This window comes from Octopus bimaculoides, chromosome 6 (genome assembly GCF_046866305.1).
Source record: "Octopus bimaculoides isolate indiv1 chromosome 6, ASM4686630v1, whole genome shotgun sequence".
Lineage (NCBI taxonomy): Eukaryota > Metazoa > Mollusca > Cephalopoda > Octopoda > Octopodidae > Octopus > Octopus bimaculoides.
Genome location: NC_142933.1, coordinates 109,848,221 through 109,866,319, shown reverse-complemented (window position 1 = coordinate 109,866,319; position 18,099 = coordinate 109,848,221). Strand labels below are relative to the sequence as shown.

General features: G+C 34.3%; 1 protein-coding gene across 1 annotated transcript; it reads left to right on the top strand.

The window, feature by feature from the left end:
* The first annotated feature begins 4,453 nt into the window (after positions 1-4,453).
* On the top strand, positions 4,454-16,623 carry LOC149135368 (uncharacterized). Its single transcript, XM_089353506.1, has 5 exons — positions 4,454-4,604; positions 5,580-5,737; positions 14,931-15,065; positions 15,198-15,428; positions 16,465-16,623. Exons 1-5 carry the CDS (start codon positions 4,454-4,456, stop codon positions 16,621-16,623), a joined length of 834 nt encoding a protein of 277 aa, XP_089209632.1.
* Positions 16,624-18,099: the final 1,476 nt, after the last annotated feature.

Here is an 18,099-nt window from a genome sequence, read left to right as displayed (position 1 = left end):
ATCTTTGGTGCCATTTCACCAATATTTCTCAAAGTTAAACAAAACTTACATGTACAAGAATATCTGCAAGGTAAAATTCGGACGTTGCTCCCCACGCGTTGTTAAAACAGCGAGAGGAAATAAACAACTTTCTCAATATGACGATTCCATACTAAGTTTGCTCTTTAGAAGACTTCTATAGCTCAGCTTAGCGAATTCGTTCCTAGAAATATATGTGTACTTATGATTTAATTCGTTCATTTCTTGAAATTCTGGCCCAAACTCGATATTTGAAGACTGAGACTTGTGTTCCGTTTGAACCCTCGCCGTGCGGGAATATATATGATTGACAAGTAGCGTCAGTATGAATTAATCCTATACGAGCCGTTTTTTGTGCCATCTCGTTGCCACATTTGGCAATGTCCGCACTGAATTCGCAAGAAATTTTCCATTCTTAGGAAACGAAAATCTCCAAGAAATTTTTTTTTCTCTAAATGAAAATTAATGATAAATTTCCACTTTTAATATTTCATGGCGATTATCTGTCCTAGTCCCATCGATCTTTATATCAAAATAACGCAAAAGACGTTCTCTTCCTGACAATCATTTTCAACACAAATCGAGTGATAGTGCTGCAGCGCATTGAGTTCGAACAAGTCGGAAGCAAAAACGGGACATACGTTCTGAATGATTGGAAATTCGAGAGTGATTGAGAGAATGTGTTGTGATATGTAAGTATCGCAATTTGATGAAGAATATACGAGAAGAAAGTTCACATCTAGTATACAATGAATACTGTTGGATAATGAATAGCATGAGATCATAAACGTTGGTGAGGAACTTTGCTAGATAATGAATATTGTACGATAGTAAACAGAGTACAATGGTGAGCTCTGTTAGATAATGTACACTATTCGATAGTGAGACTGACTGAGAGGACAATGAGCATTGTAGGAAAGCAAACGTTATTAGATAAGGAGCAATGTAGGATAGTTAACATTGTTGTATAATGACCGTTGTTGGATTGTGAAAAATGTCAGGTAACGAATGCTATAGGATTGTAAATAATGCTAGATAATAGGCATTGGTTTATGGTGAACACTGCTGGATGCTGAACATTGCTTGTTAGGAAACAGGATAGTGAACACTATCGGATAATGAACGTCGCAGGATGGAGGACAGAGTTTGTCAGTGAACAGTGATATGCAGCGGAGACTCATGGAAAATGTACGTAGTTAAATATTGAACAACGTGAATAGACATTGTTAGAAAATGATCACTGTTGGGTAATGACTTCTTCTGGAGATTGAATGCCTGTTTGGTAGTAAACAGTGTTGGGTAATAAACACTGTAGAATAGTGAACATTGTTGGGTAGTGAACAGTATTAGATGGAGATCTCTATCAGACGTTAGAAAATATATACTGCTGTTTAATAGAAACTGTTGGATAATGAACAGTGCTCAGTTATATACATTGTAAAATGGTAAGATTCTTAGATAGTGAACGCAGATGAACGGTAAATTATTTGGGGCTATGAACACTGTTGGATAACGAACGCTGTTGGATAGTAATCATTACTTCTTTGTAATTCGTATGCACACTACATAGTGAACACAGCTGGATACTGAACACTACAGGGTTATCAACATTGTTGGATTGCTAAGCATTCTATCCAAAGTGCTTCTGATTCTGTCAGCTTACCATTTCCATGTCTACTGTCAGATAATACCTGGGCATTCATCTAAGAAGAATACAAGAGAGAGAGTTGAGAGAATCCTTGCTCTAACCAACAGTTTACTAAAAGGTAGACGCATCAGATTATTCATTCTTCAGAATATATCGTTGGAGAAATATCAATGACCTCATAGAGATATACTGTATCTGAATGATACTTCATAGTCACTATTAACGACTTTAGGCACGTCATGCATAACGAAATGCCTCGTGCCTACACAACTCGTTAATATTTACATACCAGTCCTAGGAATGCGTTTCATATGTAAATTGGTATATCCAATAACTTAACACCACTGTAAGGTGATGGTAATGATGATGGTGATGCTGATGACGACGACATCGATGACAAACCACAACGGGGACGAGAAGGATAAGGATGATGAAAATGATATTTATGATGGGCTCCAGCGAAATATTTCCTTGCGTGACTCCAACTATTGTGGGGTTGACGTTCCAAAACCCCCGCGATAGGTGAAAATCTGCGAAGAGGAAACAGTACTGTACTGTATACTTTTTTAAAAATTAATTTCATAATTTGTAGATATTTATTTTATTATGAATGCAAAACAACACCACGGAGGAATCGACGTAAGCTTAAATAATAAACCCGATAGGTGGACCGCGATATGGCGGCGAGAGATTACATCCACATTCACCTAAGTGACGCCGTCAATCGTTTTCCGAAGCACGAAAAGAAAGGACCTGGTCCTCAAAAGCATCAACCTAAGGCTCTCAAGAAATACCTAACAAGGGTGAAATTCATTTGCAAACACTCCTGATTTTTTTTTCTGCAAATGCTTGTGTAAATAGCTGATGTAGAATATGAAGGAGAGAAAATTACATCCACGTACAAAGAGGCCCCGAGATAAACTGAAAAAGCAAGCGATTCTTTAAGATATACATGGTGTCTATGTATGGGCGTGGATATGCGAGTGCAGCCGTGGACATGGATCAGTGATATATAAATACATACATACACACACAAATACACACGCACACACAATTCTCATACTTGATATGTGTAGAATGAATAAACGAGTAGCAAAACTAGAAAGAAATCATTGAGAGATAGAAGTGAAAATGTCAAAATTCCGTTAAAAAATAATAAGAAAAAGTTATAAGAAAATATGGAAGAGAGTCGGAAAGTTTTTCGAAAGAGAGGTAAAAAAAATATTTACTCTTTTGTTCATCATTGTTTTTTTTTCAAGCAAAGTGTAATTTGGAGAATTTATTTAAAAAAAATACTTCTCAATTTTTAAAAAATATATTGGATTGCCTCTTAAGCAAAGATAAACAGGAAAAGAATGAACTTGTTATCGCAAATAAGTTAATTTTCACTAAGTGGGATTTCCCTTTCCTTGCGATAATGTGTGTGTATGTTCACTCTATCATCCAAGGAGATTCCGGTTTAACCAATGTAATTTTCCTTACGACTAGGACAGATTACGTAACATAAGGGACTTCTTGTTTCGCAATTAATATCCGTCTTTATCTCTCGGATTTTCTTTTTCTTACATGTTATCTCGGAACCAGTTTCTAAGTGGTTGCAACTTTGCCTAATTCATATTCCGCATCAGCTATCTCCACAAGTTTTTACAGAAAATTCGGTGTGCGTGTGAGTAAGTGAGTTTAATCTTTTCTAAATATTTCTTGAGGGTTTTTGGTTAACGCATGCTGTTGATGGTTGGGCTTTTGAAGACGAAGTCCTTTACGTTTGTACTTGGAAGAAAGGATTGAGAGAGTCACATTGGTGAATGTTTGACATTCCGGAGTCATAACTGTTGAGTTTTACCTGCAATTCGAAAGGGACAGCCTTATCACCATCTATATCATACTGAATCTCCTTCAGAATTACGTTAAGTGTACACGTGTCTGTGGAGTGCTCAGCCGCTTGTAGGTTAATTTTATCTCGTTCTGGCGGTGGTGATAGTCATGCTGCTGCTGCTGATGATGGTGATGATGGGAATGATGGAGATGATAGTCATGATGATTGTAACGGTGATGACGACGACGACATTGGCGACGGCGATAGTCACAAAGATTCGTAACATGAAACTGTAACCCTCTATTCCCCGCTCGGTTATTTCCCGTTAAGCGAAAGTAACCTACTAGCAATTGGCCTGTAACTTATATACTGTGATAAAAATAGTTCATTCATAAAAGCTTTCTTCTTCCCGTAAACCTAAATCTATGTCACACTGAAAGTAAAATATTGGCACAAGCTTCAACTTCCGCGAGAAATGAAAGCTAGCAACTTTCGTAAACTAAATTTAAACAATAGATAAAGGAAGCCGATTACTTTCCAACTTCATGAAAACCATCACATAGAATGGGGTTTTCCAAACCTATCACAACTATATAAGCCGATATTCCATCGTCACACAAACACAAATTCGTAACAAGCAAAGGAACTACAACCTGACATTCTCTTAAAACCTTTTTCATAACAAAAATCACACAAAATGAATAACTGTAAGTATGAGGTCGGCATTATATACATACGTACATACATACATACATAAGTACATAAACACATATATACATAGGAACACACACACACACACACACACACACACACACACACACACACACGCCCACATGTATGATTCCGGGATCGAGGTGTAGGAAGACAGTTAGCTTCAAGCAATTCGCAGTAAATATTTAAAAACAAATTTCAGAAAAATAGTGGTGTATTGAGACGGAAAGTTGAGGATTATTTTTTTTTATCAAAAAACGATGCGAAGAAAAATGTTCTTTTTATATTCTACGGTAGGCGACACGGTTTACCGAGTTTGCGAAAAAGAATTCAAGAGTTACAGAATGGAGAAGGAAAATCCGGGCTACATATCTTTCATAGCGACTGAAACCTCAGAAGTGGTAAATCCAAGTGAGGTGTATACCATCGGCTAATCTTCAGGCCAAGGATATCTTTATTAGATTAAAGGTTATATTGTCGTGAGGAAGTACTTGTTTAGTCACTAGTTTGCGCCCATGCTGTGGCACAACCTTGAATAATTTTTAGTCGAATTTAAGAAATCGAGGACTTATTTCTGAAAGCTATATACTTATTCTGTTGGTCACTTTTTGCCGAACCGTTAAGTTATGCGTATATAAACACACAAGCCTCGGTCGACAAGTGGTACTCAATGGAGTAGGACAATGATACACACCCACACATACATACACACACACACACACACTCATACACATATGTATATATATATATGTATATCCCTATCTATGTATGTATTTATCTATTTATCTACCTACTCCGTCTGTCTATCTGTCCATCTATCTATCTATCTATCTATCTATCTATCTATCTATCTACCTATCTATCTTTCTATCTATGTATCTATCTATCTATCTATCTATCTATCTATCTATCTATCTATCTATCTATGCGTCCATTTATGTATGTATATAAGTTTCCTGTGATACATAAAATATCGCCTGTTTCCCTAAATTGAATATTTCTATTTTTATCTCTGCTGACTACAACCATTACAGTGCAGTACATTGTTTTTATTTCTATTATTTAATTATCGCACTCTATTCGTATGGTAGAACAAAAAACAAAACAGAAACACTTAGAACATGGCCTTCTTCCACTCACTAAAATATCTATTCATTTCTCTTTAACACACTACACAAGAAATTATTGTATATATTTAGTGGAAGTATATGAAATATTTGTGAATTTCGTTTATTGAGTTCTAAAGCGTTCATCTCATTGTTTACTACACGTTAAAATTAACAAGGACTTAACCAGTTATTGGTTTTTAATAATAAAAGTTCCTTGAATGTTTCCGTTTCCTTATAAATATTTCTTAATGGTATTATTTTTTGTATTTTCACGTAGATTGGCAATATATATTGGTCCTATGTATCTCAGTCTGGACTTCATTCATCCATGGAGCGTTTATAAAGCCCACAGAGATAACAAGAAGTAACATTAAAGCTCAGCTGGACACGACTCGCAGGGCCTCAATAGCTGTGAATAATACTTTGCAAGCTTTTGTAAGTTTACATTTATTTATTCATATATTATTATTATTATTATTATTATTATTATTATTATTATTATTATTATTATTATTATTATCATTATTATTATCATTATTATTATTATTATTATTATTATTCAGTAGTTTTATTTTTATAACGTGCTTTCACTTCACTACCGAGCGCAGCTCTGTGCGCCTTGGGTATGTGCTGTGGTTTGCTGTGGTGCTCTTATGTTTACTGTATTGAAAGTGTTTTGCGTAGAATGTGTGCAGTACCCAGTAGTGCAATTTTCTGTATGTTATATATATTTGTAAGTCCTGGTGTTTTTGTTATGTATTTGTCTGAATATTTTTTTATTATACCTAAGGCACCTACTATGATAGGAATTGTTTCTGTTTTTAGATTCCACATTCGAGTTATCTCTATTTCCAGGTCTTTGTATTTTGAAAGTTTTTCCATTTCTTTTAGAGAAACGTTGTCATCTGCTGGTATTGAAACATCAATTAGAAGGCATTTTTTTCCTTCATGATCTTTGACAACTATATCTGGTCTATTTGCCTTAATTTCTCTATCTGTGTGTATTGGCATATCCCAGAGTATGGTTGCTTTCTCGTTTTCTGTGACCTTTTCTGGCGTGTGTTTATACCATCTTTTTTCTGTTGCTATTCCATAATGTTGGCATAGCTTCCAGTGTATATAGGTCCCAGCTCTGTCGTGTCTGTGAATATATTCCTTCTTAGCCAGGACTGGGCAGCCAGAGATAATATGATTTATTGTTTCTTGTCGATCTCCACATATTCTACAGTTACTTGTTATATTTCTTTTCATTATGTGTTTTTGGTAATTTCTGGTGGGGAGGCTTTGGTCTTGTGCAGCAATTAAAAATCCTTCAGTCTCTGCTTTGAGTCCTGAGCTTCTCAGCCATTGCTGGGATTTTTCTCTGTCTATTTCTTTCGCATTTAGTTTAGCCCAGTATTTACCATGTAGGGGCTTTTCTTGCCATCGTTTTATCATGGTCCGTTGCTGTTCTAGTTTTAGTTTGGATTTCATTTGTTTTATAGCTTTTGTTGTTTCTTCTTCTTCTTCTTCGTATTTGTTAGGTAGATTGATTTCTTGTTTGTATTTGTCAGCTTCCTTAAATACTGAAAACAGTTTTTTGTTTTGCTCGTGTTTTGTGGCTATTTGTATTAGTTTCCCTTGCTTCTGGAGTAGGTATTTTTGCAGTCCTATGGTGGTTATTTTATAATAGTTTTCTAGCTGTATAAGACCCCTGCCACCTTCTGTGCGTTGTATATATAGCCTTTCTATGTCAGATTTTGGGTGGTGCATCCTATATCCTGTCATTATTTTTCTTGTTTTCCTGTCTATTTTACATAGTTCGTTTAGTGTCCAGTTAAGGATGTTGTAGCTGTAGCTTATAACTGGGACAGCTAAAGTGTTGATACCCATTATCTTGTTTTTAGCATTGAGCTCTGTTTTTAGTATTGATCTAACTCGTCTATAGTACTCTTTCTTTATTTTTTCTTTCATTTGTGTATGTTGTATCCTATCTAGTTCATTGACTCCTAAATACTTATATGGTTGGCTTTCGTCTAGTTCTCTTATTTCATTGGCTTTATCTAGTGTTATATTGCTACTTTTAACTAATTTTCCTCTTTTCAGGGTTGCTTTGGCACATTTTTCTAATCCGAATTTCATTTCTATTTCCTTGGTAAAGCCGTGTACTGTCTGTAGTAGTGTTTCTAGCTCTTTGTCGTTTTTTGCATATAATTTTAGGTCATCCATATATAGAAGGTGGCTGACTGTTTTTCCATAGCATTTGTAACCGCATCCAGTTCTATTTAGCAATTCTGTTAGAGGTGTGAGTGCCAGGCAGAACAGGAGTGGAGAGAGCGTGTCTCCCTGGAATATTCCTCTTCTAATGGGGATGGCTTTCGTTTTCACAAGTCCCTCTTTTGTTTGGAGCTGTAGCACTGTCTGCCATTTGTTCATTGAGTGCTCTATGTATTTTATGATAATTGGTGCCACCTTGTTTATGGCTAGTGTTTCCAGAATCCACGTGTGGGGAACACTGTCGAAAGCCTTTTGGTAGTCCACCCAGGCCATACTGAGGCCTTTCTTCTTTCTGCGGCTGTCTTCAGTTATGGCTTTATTGATCAATAATTGATCTTTACAGCCGTATGAGCCCTTGCAGCATCCCTTCTGCTCTTCTGGAAACAGGTTGTTATTTTCCAGGTGTTTACTCACTCTCTGTGATATTATTGCAGTAAAGGCTTTGTAGATCGTAGGGAGACAGGTTATAGGTCTATAGTTTTGTGGTTTCTCCGTTTCCGTGGATTTGGGGATTAAGATGGTTTTCCCTTTTGTGAGCCATTCAGGCATTGTTTCTGGATCTGCTATTATGTTGTTAAAGTTTTCTGCCAGCTTTTTATGCATTGCTGGCAGGTGTTTTAACCAGAAATTGGGGATCTTGTCGTGTCCAGGTGCTTTCCAGTTGCTTAGTCTTTGCAGTGTCTGGGTGACCTCTTCAGTTGTTATAGGGGCCCAGAGTTGCTCAGGTGCTAAGTTCATTGTTTTAATGGTCCTTTTTTGGGGTTGTTGCTTCACCGACCATATTTGTTTCCAGAATTTCTCTAGTTCTTCTGCTGTTGGTGCTGAAGTAATGTCTATTTTATTTTTACCCAGTTCTTGGTAGAGTTTTTTGGGGTTGGATTTGAACTGTTTGTTTTGTTCAAAGAAACGTTGGCGTTTCTCATACCGGCAGATCCTCTGTGCTTTGGCAAGGATGTCTTGCTTTAGTTTTTCTTTTGCCTCAGGTAAGTCTTTTTCTGTAATGCTGTATTTGTACAGTATTTTTGCTTTCTTCTTGTTACTTAGTAGTGTTGATTGTTTACTAATTTCGTTGAGAATCGATAAATCTTTTCTCTTTTTTTAAATTTTGTTCTGGATGTTATTTATCCACAAGGTCTGTTTGGGTGGTAGAACTCCTGTTCGGATGGGTTTGAGTGAGTATCCTGCTTCTTTTGTGGCTGCAGTGGCTGCCGCATATATCATGTCATTTAGTATTATTATTATTATTATTATTATTATTATTATTATTATTATTATTATTATTATTATTATTATTATTATTATTATTATTATTATCATTATTATTATTATTATTATTATTATTATTCAGTAGTTTTATTTTTATAACGTGCTTTCACTTCACTACCGAGCGCAGCTCTGTGCGCCTTGGGTATGTGCTGTGGTTTGCTGTGGTGCTCTTATGTTTACTGTATTGAAAATGTTTTGCGTAGGATGTGTGCAGCACCCAGTAGTGCAATTTTCTGTATGTTATATATATTTGTAAGTCCTGCTATTTTTGTTATGTATTTGTCTGAATATTTTTTTATTATACCTAAGGCACCTACTATGATAGGAATTGTTTCTGTTTTTAGATTCCACATTCGAGTTATCTCTATTTCCAGGTCTTTGTATTTTGAAAGTTTTTCCATTTCTTTTAGAGAAACGTTGTCATCTGCTGGGATTGATACATCAATTAGAAAGCATTTTTTTTCTTCATGATCTTTGACAACTATATCTGGTCTATTATTATTATTATTATTATTATTATTATTATTATTATTATTATTATTATCATTATTATTATTATTATTATTATTATTATTATTATCATTATTATTATTATTATTATTATTATTATTATTATTATTATTATTATTATTATTATTATTATTATTATTATTATTATTATTATTCAGTAGTTTTATTTTTATAACGTGCTTTCACTTCACTACCGAGCGCAGCTCTGTGCGCCTTGGGTATGTGCTGTGGTTTGCTGTGGTGCTCTTATGTTTACTGTATTGAAAGTGTTTTGCGTAGAATGTGTGCAGTACCCAGTAGTGCAATTTTCTGTATGTTATATATATTTGTAAGTCCTGGTGTTTTTGTTATGTATTTGTCTGAATATTTTTTTATTATACCTAAGGCACCTACTATGATAGGAATTGTTTCTGTTTTTAGATTCCACATTCGAGTTATCTCTATTTCCAGGTCTTTGTATTTTGAAAGTTTTTCCATTTCTTTTAGAGAAACGTTGTCATCTGCTGGTATTGAAACATCAATTAGAAGGCATTTTTTTCCTTCATGATCTTTGACAACTATATCTGGTCTATTTGCCTTAATTTCTCTATCTGTGTGTATTGGCATATCCCAGAGTATGGTTGCTTTCTCGTTTTCTGTGACCTTTTCTGGCGTGTGTTTATACCATCTTTTTTCTGTTGCTATTCCATAATGTTGGCATAGCTTCCAGTGTATATAGGTCCCAGCTCTGTCGTGTCTGTGAATATATTCCTTCTTAGCCAGGACTGGGCAGCCAGAGATAATATGATTTATTGTTTCTTGTCGATCTCCACATATTCTACAGTTACTTGTTATATTTCTTTTCATTATGTGTTTTTGGTAATTTCTGGTGGGGAGGCTTTGGTCTTGTGCAGCAATTAAAAATCCTTCAGTCTCTGCTTTGAGTCCTGAGCTTCTCAGCCATTGCTGGGATTTTTTATTATTATTATTATTATTATTATTATTATTATTATTATTATTATTATTATTATTATTATTATTATTATTATTATCATTATCATTATCATCATTATTATTATTATTATTATTATCATTATTATTATTATTTTATGTTTGACTTTTGTTTTGCATTTGTACAAGTTGGATCCAAGTCTCACCCAGAGACCTCAAGAGACAACAAGTTAGAAGTTCATGTAGGTGTTATGCCTAGGGCACCATATATTTGGATTTGTACAGTTATGTTCTAGTGAATGTTTAAGAAACCATAAGAAAATATGTTGGCCTGGTAGTTCTTTGTAGGTAGGCATTGATCTTGGGCTGCTATGATAAACACCTCTGTTTCTGATTTCAAGCCAGAGGCCATTATTATTATTGTTATTATTATTATTTTATGTTTGACTTTTGTTTTGCATTTGTACAAGTTGGATCCAAGTCTCACCCAGAGACCTCAAGAGACAACAAGTTAGAAGTTCATGTAGGTGTTATGCCTAGGGTACCATATATTTGGATTTGTACAGTTTTGTTCTAGTGAATGTTTAAGAAACCATAAGAAAATTATGTTTGCTTTAAAATTTGAGATCACATAGACAGTATTTTACGTAGGATATGGGCAGTTCCCATGAGCACTATCTTTTGGACTTCAGCCATTTTGGGGTTTCCTGGTATCTGAGCTAGGTAGTAATCAGCCCGTTTCGCTGTCATTCCCAGGGCACCTATGACAATAGGTATTGTTTTCGTCTTCAGATTCCACATTTTGCTAATTTCTATTTCAAGATCTTTATATTTGCTCAGTTTTTGGTAGGTCTTGACAGATACGTTTATATCAATTGGGACAGTCATATCAATGAGGAGGCATGATTTTTGTCTGAAGTCTTTCAGTATGATGTCTGGCCTATTTGCGTCTATCTTTCTGTCAGTTTGAATGGTGAAGTTCCAGAGGAGTGCAATGTGATCATTTTCAAGTACTGGGGGTGGTTTGTGTTCCCACCAGTTTTTATCATGGGGCAAGTCCAGGTTTTTGCATATTACCCAGTGAATATATTGTGCAGCTCTATCATGCCTGTTGAGATACTCTGTAGGCGCAAGCAGACTGCACATGGAGACAACATGATCGATGGTCTCATTTTGTTGTTGGCATATACGACATAATGGGGAGCTGCCGTTCTTTAATATGTTGGCCTGGTAGTTCTTTGTAGGTAGGCATTGATCTTGGGCTGCTATGATAAACCCCTCTGTTTCTGATTTCAATCCAGAGGCCATTAACCATTGGTGGGTAAGGGCTTTGTCAATATCTGCATTATTCGCTCTCTTTGGGTATTTGCCATTGAGAGGTTTTCCATGCCATTTTTCAGTCATAATAGCTAAGGCAGCAATTTTAGCACGGGTTTTCAAGCGCTTAGCTTTTTCTGTAGGTGTTTCTAGTTCGTCTAATTCTTGAATTTGTTGCAATTGGAATTCACTTAGATATTCCTTTGCCTGTTTTGTTACTGAGTAAGATGCTTTCTTGCTTTCATATTTTAAGACAAGTTTTAGCATCCAGTCCTCAGAGTTTTTCATATAGGTGTCTAGGCCAATTGTGGCTACCTTCATTGATAATGCCAGCTGTAGTAGTCCTCGACCTCCCTCTTTTCTTGGCAGATAAAGACGTTCTATATCTGCCTTAGGGTGGTGCATTCTATGCATTGTCAACAGTTTTCGTATTTTTCTGTCAACATTACATATTTCAGTAATTGACCAGTTAACGATGTTGAAACTGTAAGTCACGACTGGTATGGCTAGAGCATTGATCGCTTCGATCCTGTTTCTCGCGTTCAGCTCTGTCTTCAGTATTGCTCTCACCCTGCGATAACATTCTCTTCTGATCCTTTCCCTCATCACTGAGTGCTTGATATTGTCCCCTTCAATTACCCCTAGGTATTTGTAGCTCTCCGCTGGTTCTAACTCTTTTATGACATTTTGCTGGTCAAGGTTCACATTAGATGTATTTGTCATTTTTCCTTTGATAAAGATAGCTTTTGCACATTTATCAAGGCCAAATTGCATCCTGATGTCATCACTGAATTGTTTAACAATCGCTAGTAGGCCTTTGAGTTGTTGGTCATTTTTTGCAAAGAGCTTTAAATCATCCATGTAAATGAGATGATTTATATTTTTATCAAATATTTTATAACCATACTGTGCATCATTGAGCAATTTTGAGAGCGGTATTAGGGCTAGACAGAAGAGGAGTGGTGATAGTGAGTCACCCTGGAAAATGCCACATGAAATTCTTACATCTCCAGCATTTAGAGATTCATTGTCATTGTTCAGCATCAGTGTGGTTCTCCATGATCTCATACTTACAGATAAAAAGTTTCGCAGAGTAGGAGCTATTTTATACATTTCCAGACATTTCCTAATCCAGCTATGTGGTAGGCTATCAAAGGCCTTTTTATAGTCTATCCAGGCTATTGACAAGTTTTTGTGTCGCTTGTGACAATCTTCTAAGATCACCTTATTGATGAGTAGCTGATCTTTACAACCATAAGATCCTCGTTTACATCCCTTTTGCTCATTAGGGAATATGCTACTTTCTATTAAAAAACTATAGGTGTACTCGGTTAGGACAGATGTTAGCGTCTTATACATTGTTGTTAAGCAGGTTATGGGGCGATAATTTTTTGGTTCGTTTGTTTCCTCATTTTTTGGAAGCAGGAATGTTAAACCATTAACTAGCCAAGAGGGCATCAAACTAGGGTTTTGCAAAATATCGTTGTAAAGTTTTGTTAGCAGTTCATGGCTTTCTGGGAAGGCATTCAACCAGAAGTTAGGAATTTTATCCTTTCCTGGAGACTTCCATTTGCTTGACCTCCTGAGAGCAGATCTTATATCTTCTACCCTGACCCCCTCCCACTTTTGCTCCTCTAAGGAGTCTAGGTCTGTAGCTATTCTATCAATCCAAGGGGCCTTTTCATTGTGTGTTTTATCTTCTGCCCAGATTTTATTCCAAAATTCTTGCACTTCTTCTTTTGATGGGACAGACTTTATTGTTACTGGTGTTTTCCCTATCTTCCTGTAGAAATTTTTGGGGTTATTTTTGAACATGTTATTATCTCGGAAGAATTTAACACGCTTTTCATACCTTGCTATGCGGGCAGCTTTAGCACATACCTTTTGCTTGATGGTTTCTATGGTGGCATCAATGTCAACTATGGTTTTCATGTTATATTTTTTCTTTAGTTTTTGGGTCTTTGTAGGTTTGATACTCTTGTCAAATTTAAGGTTTTTCAAACATTCTATGTCAGATCTAAGCAGCTTAATTTGGTGTTGAATGCGTTCTTGCCAAGAAGGCTTTTTGTGGGAGTGTTGTCTTTTTCTAATCTTTTCACCACATAGAATCGTTGAGATTCTTGCGGATGCATAGTACAGGTGGTTGAGATCTGTAATATCAACATCATTAGCTGAAATTATATCCTTAAGTGCAAGGCGGATTTTACCAATTATTTTCAGGTTTTGGTTAGAATTGCGAATTTTGGGGAGAGTGTCGCGTTCATTCATACTAGTTTCTTTAATTTTCAGCCATTCAATCATGATTTGATTTTTTAGATCATGTAGTTCTGTTGCGTCAATTTCTGTATGACTTCCTTCATCTATTTGATTTTCACCTGCCTTAGTGTTTATGGTTGGTTCAGAGAGTATTTTATTTTGCCTATCAGTTACCTTAACTCTTTCAATTATTACTGTATTTTCATCAGCCTTGGGCTGGTTTATAATTATTTCCTCTGTAGTATCTTCTTTAGCTGCAGTTTCATTCTTTTTATCCTTTACTGCTTGCTTAATTTTGGTCAATCTCTATTTCAGTTAGTAATTTTTTTTTTATAATGTTTCTTCTGACGTTGGCAAGTTTATTACTGTCTATGTAGGATCTTACTGCAAGGTGTTTCTGTCTCCAGTTTAAGTAGGTTTGTACAGTATTAGATTTATCTGTAGGGAAATATATGGCACGGTAGAAGGCTCTAAGAACTTCTTTATTATCTTCCCTAGACCATTTTTCATTCTTTTTCTTTTGGTTATTTGATGACGAGCATGGATGGCCATCTGTTGGAATATTCCGGTTGTGGGGTACTTCCAGCTCCTGTGTGTCGGGAAGATTTATTATTATTATTATTATTATTATTATTATTATTATCATTATTATTATTATTATTATTATTATTATTATTATTATTATTATTATTATTATTATTATTATTATTATCATTATTATTATTATTATTATTATTATTATTATTATTATTATTATTATTATTATTATTATTATTATTATTATTATTATCATTATTATTATTATTATTATCATTATCATTATCATCATCATTATTATTATTATTATTATCATTATTATCATTATTATTATTATTATTATTATTATTATTATTATGCAAATTATTATCACCTCTTGTTATACCACTCCAATAGTATGTTACTTAACATACTACCCACATATTAATTAATAAAGTTCTCATTAAGACCCTTATTTACAATGATTACTTTAGTATAAATGGACTTCTACTCCATTGTTTTCTAATCCCATCTGTCCAAATCTCAGACACATAATATGTCACGTTTTTTTCTACAGTGCCACAATACTCCATTGGCATCTGCGGTAAGCTGTCAGCACTTTATTCATATGCTACTCAACCAGACGGAACTTACATTCCCTCAGCTCTACATTCAAGACAGTATCACCATCGCGCAGACAGACTTATTCAAGGTATGGACATATTATCAACCAAATTTTTTTGAGATATTTATACACTTTTTATCTAAACTCGATTCTATATTTTATAAGAAATCTTAATCAATGTCGAATAATATTCAAGCTTCTCACAATTCTTTATTACAGATTGCTCTATCCAATATGTCTGCAACCCTCAGTCAATATGTTACTGTGTTGGAGAATCAGACGAAAAAAGAATATGACAGGCTGTGTGCCCCTGCCAAACGTATACAGACACAGTGTCATTATCCCGCTGCCTGTTCTAAACCCACTCCCACATCTGATGGCATATTTTATTGTTACTTGAAACAAACGCTTTCTTACTTGGTTGATACGATACTTTTTCTGGATTTACCGGTAAGAATTATTTTCGTAATACTTCTTTCTGGATGAATATTCACGCGATTTCTCTTTTATTTCCTCACGTAAAATTGATGTAGATTAATTTTCTGTTCCATATGATGGCACTAAACAATTCTCATGTTTATCGAAATATTTTAGATATTATTCGTAGAATTGATCTTGAAAGATATGGTCAGTTTCTTTAAAGAAACTGTTGCCAAAGATCAATGGTTCTATTCTCTAGATTCCTTTGGAGAAATATAAAATCATATCAAAGCGTTCTTGCGTTTCTTATCTACCATACGATTACAACTTAAATGCATAGAATTTCAATCAGCATAGAATGTTTAATTATTTCAAGTAATTAATACAATTAGAATAATTTTGAATCAATCTTATTTAACAATATAACTTAGTCTATCAAAATGTTATGTATAATATATATTTGTGCGTATATGTGTTTATATCATTATTAGTAGTAAATATCACATATTACGTGTATGTATATTGTTAGTATTAGTAAATGTGATACGTAATCTGTGCAAATATCTCTGTCGCATTCAATCTGGGGTGAAATAGTTTCATTTGCCATGCTTGTATCTCATCTGTGTAGGTTTTCATATGAATATATATATATATATATATATATATATATATATATATATATGTATATGTATATATATATATATATATATATATATATATATATATATATATGTATATGTATATATATATATATATATATATATATATATATATATATATATATATATATATATATATATACATATATGTATGTATGTATGTATATATGTGTATGTATATCATAGCGTGTTACTGTGAAGACAAAGAACACTCTTGGGAGGTAGGACATAATACGCGTGCGTGTACGTTTGTGTGTGTGTGTGTGTGTGTGTGTGTGTGTGTGTGTGTGTGTGTGTGTGTGTGTGTGTGTGTGTGTGTGTGTTTGTGTGAGACTTGGTGTGCGTGTGTGTATTAATATCAATTAATTTTTATCCCTAACTTACAATGTTCTTTTCATATATTTCAGGTATTTTCAAACACCAATCAAAATCTCAAAGTGGATGACAGTCTTTTGCTACCGGACGATGTGCCAATAATCCAGCAGCGATGGTTTACCATAATTACACTCCATGCTCTTTATGAAAATATAAATCACATTCAAAATACTCTACAATCTTTTGTTTAATTAATTCCTGTTATAATATTTGCAGAACCAACCTCAGTAAGAGAAAAATCAGATACAAGTGTATCGTTTCAAATGTGTAGAAGTGTTTTAGCTTCACCACTTAATAATCATATCGACGATTATATTAATCGTTAAATAACAATATTTCTATTGCATTTTTCTCATATTTTCTTATCACGTATATAACCGAAAACACTATATATTTCTACATTATGAAATAAATATTTATATTTAATATCGTGTTGCATCGATGTTATTGGTATTACACCAATGGGACTGTGACATATCAATCTATATATATTTTTATATATATATACCTATATATATATCTATATATATTTTTATATATACATACTTATACCTACGTTATTTAATTCATTGTATAAATTATTTATTTTCCTATTTCATTTCCTTTTTTTGTCATTATTATAAAATATACATTATATTCCTATGCATTATACTAGTAAGACTACACTGTATATTCACACACACACATACACACACACATACACACACACACACACATACTCACACACAATCGCACACACGCACGCACACATACATATACGCCAACATCATTTATAATATTTATTATATAAATCAGAATTATATTTTTGTATGGAAACATTAAAGTGTTAATATTTTATCTTATATTCAGTTGTTTGTGTTTTTGATTTTGTTCTATGAGTCGATTAAAACTTCGTTACAAACATGCATATTATATTCACAACTTGTTCCATTATTTCTGTGCATGAAAAGATTTTATCTATTTTATGAATTTCTTTTTATATTTCATGTTACAGTCATTCATTTTTTATCTTTAATATGTATTTTATATACATTATATTGCAATGCATTTCACCAATAGGACATTTATTTTTTCGGTGTTGATAAAATAAGTACCAGTTATGTAATAGGGTCGACGAAATCCAATTACCCCTCCCCGAAATTGCTGACCTTGAGCCAAAGTTGGAAGCTATCAATTCTTGCATCCAACCTGTGCCAGATGAAATCGCTTCCTCTTTTGAATAGAACGATTAAAACAAGTGAGAGGAAAACACGAAGATGATGCAAACCTAGAATAACCTTTCTTCTCTTTTTCGTTCTTCCAATGTTATGACGAGATTATGTCATACTGCCCTCACTAGAGAAAATGCAGCAAGGGAACATATCGCGGAACTTGTGCACCCCTAAGGAAGCTTAGCAAAATATCACAATTAATACTTTTGTCGATATTAGATCAATATTGATCTCTGTTATATGGCCATACCTGTGTTGAGTAGTCTTTTCCACTGTGTTACTGGATAATCCGTTAGCTGAGGCCAGTTGCCAAGTTAAAGGTGAGGAAGCAATGTTTATGACTCATTTTCTCCTCCTCCCACCCCACAATTAGAAAAGGCAATGCTGTGTCTAAACAGATGTACAGCATAGTTATTCACGGTTGTATGAAAGGATATTAAAGTGAATACCCACAAT

Coding starts and splice junctions, on each gene's coding strand:
- LOC149135368 (XM_089353506.1), top strand. CDS start 4,454: ATGCGAAGAAAAATGTTCTTTTTATATTCTACGGTAGGCGACACGGTT. Junction 5,738..14,930: donor ATAATACTTTGCAAGCTTTT/GTAAGTTTACAT, acceptor TTTTTTCTACAG/TGCCACAATACTCCATTGGC. Junction 15,066..15,197: donor CGCAGACAGACTTATTCAAG/GTATGGACATAT, acceptor TCTTTATTACAG/ATTGCTCTATCCAATATGTC.